General features: G+C 43.0%; 1 protein-coding gene across 1 annotated transcript; it reads right to left on the minus strand.

Annotated features, from left to right (window-relative positions):
• Nucleotides 1-663: 663 nt before the first annotated feature.
• On the minus strand, nucleotides 664-2,391 carry LOC308100644 (coiled-coil domain-containing protein 177; the record flags this gene model as incomplete). Its single annotated transcript, XM_080449709.1, has 1 exon — nucleotides 664-2,391. One exon carries the CDS (start codon nucleotides 2,389-2,391, stop codon nucleotides 664-666), a length of 1,728 nt encoding a protein of 575 aa, XP_080305835.1.
• Nucleotides 2,392-6,399: the final 4,008 nt, after the last annotated feature.

Genomic DNA, 6,399 nt, shown 5'->3' on the forward strand with positions numbered 1-6,399 from the left:
GGAACCAGTACCTCCCTGCTTGGCACTCAGCATCAAGGGTTGGATTGGGGTAAGTCCCTGCGACATACTAGCATCATGTCCAGGGGGTGTACTTGTACATCAAGCTACCTCACGCTAAGGAAACAGGAGAACTATGGGCTTCAGGGCTTTGCAAAGATTACTTATATTAATAAATGTGAACGTTTTACTCTAGATTAACTCTGGTTAAGAAAACATTTATCAAAAATATTTTGACTAATAAAAAAGTTACATATTATTCATTCTACATGATGATCTGAGGCATATCGATGGCACTTATGCAATCACACCACTAACTGCTAAATGAAACCCTACCTTTAGTATTTAAGCCACATTATGAAATCTTGAAATCAAGTATCTAAATGATAGTAGCTATTGTTGGGATACTGCACAAACAACAATAACAATAATAATGATACTAATTAATAAGCAATCAGAAGTGGTACTTTACATTCTTCATTTACTCAGTATTATTCCTCTAGTCCACATATCTCTACCCTCCATTGAAATGTAAAGTTTACAAAGGGTACTTGGCAGTGTGTTGCAGAAAACACTTTCTATTAACCCCTGGCAAGCTAAACCATTTACCCTTCAAACAATGTTTGTGCATATGGCAGATATGAAGCCAAACGGCGGGTGTTTATCTCACAGTTTGACACGGCCCATGCAGGCAGTGATCTGAGCTTCCAGAGCCATTTGGTCAAAAGTGCGACACTGCGTGTGATGCCTGACTCTGTCCCTCACATGGAAGGAAGCGCGAGCTGCTCTGCGGGCCTCTTCCTGCGTCTGCTCTCGCCGCCTCAGTAACCTCTCCCTCCTGTACTCCTTCATGGAGAGGTAGCTCTCTGTGGCCGCTCGCTGGGCCTCCTCCTCCCTTTGCACCCGATCTCTGACTCGCCGGTGGCACAGTTGCCGGTCCCGGTTGCTCTGGTAGGCTCTCTGAGCTCTGTCCTGGTGCTGGGCGGAGGCAGTGAGGGAGGCCTTCTCCGTGCGATGCTGGCTGAGCTGGACCAGGAGCTGCCTGTGTCTCAGCTGCTGCTGACTCTGCAGCTCGGCCTTAAGCTGCGCTCTCTGGATCTTCTCCCCCGACCGGGCCGAGCGCTCCTGGAGCTCGGTCGCCCGGGCCTTCGCTGCCTGGATGTGTTTCTCCCAGCAGCGGTGCAGCCTCCCGTCCACGGTGTTTCTCATCAGAGCCTCCTCCTCCTGCAGCTGCTGCTCTGCCCTCTGTTTCTGAAGGAGGTGTTGTAGCAGCTCCCGGCGGTTCTCCTGCTGCAGCCTCTTCCTCTCTCGTCTCTCCTGTGTCATTTTGGTCTTCCTGGCTCTCTCCTCCTTCCCCAGGGCAACTAGTCTCTCCTTGTCCCTCTCCATTTCCTCCACCTGCTCCCTGTCTCTGAGCATCTTCTCCTGGTAACGCTTGCGTAGCTCTGCCTCTCTCCTGGAGGCTTCTGCTCTGTCCCGGCGCTGAACCTCGAGTTCCTCCGTCAGCCTCCTCCAGCGGTCCTCCTGCAGTAGCACCTCCTGCTCGCGTAGTCCTGTTAAATCTTTCTCCTGACACTCCATCAGCCTTCTGCGGGCCTCCAGCTCGTCGTGCCAGTGCCGAATGCTCTGCATTAACTGTTTTCTCCTCCTTTTCTCTGTCTCGGTGCGTTGGACCTCCTCCTGTCTGAGGGCCTCCCGTCGCTCCTGCTCCTCCTGTAGACTTTGCCTCAGACGGGCTTGCTCCTCCTGGTGCTTCAGCAGCATCAGAGCTGCAATCTTGCGATCAGTCTCTGATATGGTGACGTTCATCTTCTTCTGGATGTCTCTTGTGAGCCTCTCCAGCTGCATTTCAGTGGCTGGAGAGTATCTGAGATCTCCCAAGCTAAGGCTGGAGGAGGTCGAGCTCTTGTCTGGTCTCAGTCCATTTTCCTGTCTGTTATCAGAAAAAGTGGACCTGCTAGAGGATTTGCCGTTGCAACCCTGATTCTCATCTGCAGAACATAAGTCCTTCTTTGGTTTATAATTGGCACTCAGACTTGAAACCTCAAGGACCGTTTCTAGAGATGAAAGTTTCTTGCTGCCCTGCCCTCTGTCCCCGGCCTCCTTGACGATCCGTTCCCTCTCCTCTCGACACAGTTTCAAACGCCTTCTGCATTCCTTCTCATAGGATTCGTGCATAACCGTCACTGCCTCGAATGGCATGTCATGACGTTCGGTAATGAACTCATTCAACGATTTAATCAAAAGTTCAACAGGCTTGACACCGAGTCTTGCACATGATTCTAGGGATCGGGGGCTCGTTAAAACATACCGACTGTCCTCGGCTTCTGTTGAATCAAAGTTGTTCAGATCCAGGTGAAGAATTGGAGGGAGCAGCGACCTAATTTCCCCCATGAGGACACAATAATCAACCTTTAGTCTACTCACAAAATGTTGACGATCTTGTTTGGTTGTTGTTTTCTATGGGCAGGCATCTCTTCTTGACGTCTGATTCGCATAGAAGTGGCTGGTTGTGAGACGTATGCGTCCATTCAGCTTTCAATATGGGCGAACCGGTGAGGCGTCTTCATGAAGGGATTAACTGCTAATTCCCTCTCTGTCCCATGATGGTCCACTAGACAGCAGATCAGTAGCAATACGAATTAGGATCACCTTCAAGCACATTCAAAACACAAATTGTAACATGTACCACAGATAACAGTTTGAAGAAAATAAGGAAAAAGAAAACTCCCCCCAAATCTATAATAATAATAATGCAAATGTAGACTATAGATAAAATGGTGTATGATATAAACAATAGGCTTATAATAGCTATTATTTGACTTTATATTGCAAAAACTAGATCTGAATTATTGACCAAACTTTTCCATTTTCTGTGTATTGTCATTTATATAAGAATTTGAGCTACAAATAATATACAGACCTGTTTAGTTGAATAAGTCTGCCATTATTTTAATGAAAACAGACATGTGCTAATATTTTAGAGCTGCACCAGTGGGGGAAAAAGTTAACAGATGCTTCTTTTGGTAACCATGGTAAAAACAACAAGGTAAGTCAAATAAAGAGGGACAGTCCAGTTCCAATTTCAGACTGATAAGGCGGCTTTCCATATACATGGACTTACCTAGCCCCACCCCACACCGCCCACCACAGCGACGGTTTCCACTACAATGAAGTGGGTAGAGTGGTGTGTAAGTGGTACTAAACTGGTGCCTAAAAAGTACCCAGTCTTGGGTAGGTCTGAGCTGGGCTAAGCGGGGCTAAAGCTGCTACTGCTACTGATTGGTCGGCTCACAGCTGTGTCTGTCCACTCAGGTCTCTGTAAAATGTAAACACTACGGTAGCAGTGTTGCCATGTCCACTTATTATAAGCGACATTGGGCTTATTTTTCTGTAAAGTTGCTTGTAAATATTGGTAGTACTTTTACTCCACTACAATTATCTGAAAACGTATTAGTTACTAGTTACTTTTCAGATATAAATGATTACATTATAAAACATACATTAACCACTTAAGCCCTATTTTATACCTAGGCTATTTGAAAATATCCGATCTACAAGCTCACAACGCATCGCATCATTGTAGATCTGCTATTTTCAAACATTTTAGTACTTACTTTTGGTACCTTAAGTACATTTTGATACCAAAAGTTTTTGTACTTTTACTCAAGTAATTCCAGACTTTCATGTCAAGGACCCCCAAATTAATATGTATTTGTCAGATGCACACACTCACAATGCGTCGCATCGCTACGCGTTGTGAGTTTGTAGATCTGCTATTTTCAAATAGCCGTAGATAGTCGCTTCTTTTGGGATTGTTTTCATAGACCTGATTGCTTATTTTTTTCTGCTAAACCTGGCAACAATGAATGTGCGACGATACACGCTAATAATGTTTTTTATATAAGTGATGGCAACGTGTTTAGACACCACACAGGTCTTCCCAACAATAGCGAAGTCAGGGTGAACATGGCCAAATAATAACTTAAGAGCCAAACTAGCTCTGAGGAAGCACACTAGCATTTAGGCTAACCCTGTAGCCTGAGGCTAAGTTGGTGTGTTAAAGAAAAGGGCGTTGATTTCCTTCGGGAGGGGAGGGGAGGGTGGGGATTTTGCGAGTGGGGACTTTTGTGCAATGGAAACGCAAGACATTTTGAAGCGGTGCGGTGCGGTTCTGGACTGTACTGGACAGTGTCGTGCTTAAGCTGTGATGGAAAAGCGGCTTTAGTGTGCCATCTAGTGGAAGTCATAGACTGGGATTAGAAAAGATTCATCCATGGGAATAACTTAACATACATCCACCTTGAAATGAAATGCTACTGAAGACCTTGAAATAATACAATGCTACCTACCGTTATATACCTTCAGCTTCCATTGCAAGTACCTACAGGTTATCATCATTATGATCATGATTATTATGGTTTTACTTCACAGCAGTTGATTTAATAGGCCAAAATCATCATATTAGAACTTCGGACCCCCCACCCTGACAAGCACTTGAAATTGTAGGAGTTGAGACATTACATTTTGTTCCACTGAAAAATATCCTGAAAATAGCTGATCTACCAGCTTACAACACCTCGCAACCCCTCGCAAAGCTTGTAGATCAGCTATTTTCAAAAGTTTTGCCTATTTCTTATATTATTTGTCAATTTGGCCAATGATTGACCCGTTTTTAAAGTAGACCTATAGTTTGTTGATGACTTTTGATTATCTTCAATCAACAATTATCTACTATCTTTGACAGCTTAAACGGAGGGGGGAGGAGGTGAAATTGGTTTGGTGAATATTCATTATTGAACATAAATAATGTCAGTGGATCCAGACTGGAGTCTTTGTAGTACCTAAGAAAAATGATGTATGTAAACGTATTCAGATATATGTGGGAGTAAACATTGTGGAAATGTACGCTTTATTATTGATGGCATTACTATGGGTGGAAGAGAGACCAAACCTGATTACCTGTAAATACCAATCCTTAAAATATAATGTCCTTCAAGTCAAAGTGTCAGGAAGATTTATTGTAATTAAGTTCTTAAGTGCACAATATATCATTCAGAAATCCATTGAGTATGTATGTATGTGGAGCTGTGGGTGTGCCAAGGCTCTACCACAGTGGTTTTCAAACAGGGTTAAAGTTAGAATCTCATGGCACACCTGCATTCATATCCAGGTAAATGGACTGCATTTATATGGCGCCTTTCTCCAAAGCGCTTTATAATGTACTTCTCATTCACCCATTCACACACCGATGGCGGAGGAAACCATGCAAGGCACCAACCTGCTCATTGGGGGTTCAGGGTCTTGCTCAAGGACACTTTGACACTCAGCCAGGACGAGCCAGGAATCAAACCTGGAACCTTTGGAGTCCAAGGTGGCCGCTCCACATCCTGAGCCACTGCAGACACGTGTTTCCACTCTGTGAACTAGCCCTATTATGTCATACTTTGAGACTTTTTCAATCTGCTATTTTTGCTCATTTAGAAAGTGATAGAGAAATATCAGGAATGTTGGGATGCAGAAGTGAAAGGAAGGTAGACATGTTTTTGATTGATTGATTGAATACTTTATCAGCAGTTTGCAAAAAAAGAATATACAAGGTCAGGTCAGCCAAGAGGATTTTAAACCCAAGAAAGCTTATGATTTTTTATACATGGACATTCTGTATAATGCTTACTTTTATTTTTGGTACTTTAAGTACATTTTGATTATACGAGTACTTTTGTACTTTTACTCAAGTACATTTTGACTTACTTGTAACAGAGTATTTCTACATCGCAGTATTGATACATTTACTATTTTACTTATTACAATTTGAGTACTTTTTACACCACTGATAATAAGGCAGCAGAAGACATCACAGTGGAGAGATGACAGTGCTCCACACTGAACAGAAGGTGGCGGTAATGCAACAATAACTACTGGATTCCAACCAACTGCCATCGAAAGTGAAGAAGAAGTTATTACTTCCGGTCAGGGTTGCCATGTCTGCATATTATAATGAATTTGAGCTTGTCTTTCTGTTAAGTTGCAAGTGTTGATAGTTGTGGTTTGCTTTTTTTTTGGGGCACGTTTCTAATGTGTAGTTGCTTATTTGGACTTGTTTCCTATTGCTGTTTAAATCCGTGTTTCTCAAACATTTTCAAGTCAAGGACCCCTAAATGAATATGTATCCAAGAAACCATAGATATATATTATATCGATGCAAGAAACCCCCCGTCTGAAAATATTTATATTTTATACAAGATTTGTGTAGTTAAAATGTTTTTTTTTGTTGTTGTTGTTGTTGAAAATAGCAGATGTTACATTGCACGCTTCTTTTGGGCTTGTTTTCATAGACCTGGTTGCTTATTTCTCTCACACAATCTGGCAACACAACTTCCTATCAAAACAAGAAGAGAA

The sequence above is a fragment of the Gymnoscopelus braueri genome, assembly GCF_963280865.1.
Source record: "Gymnoscopelus braueri genome assembly, chromosome: 14".
In the NCBI taxonomy this organism is placed as follows: domain Eukaryota; kingdom Metazoa; phylum Chordata; class Actinopteri; order Myctophiformes; family Myctophidae; genus Gymnoscopelus; species Gymnoscopelus braueri.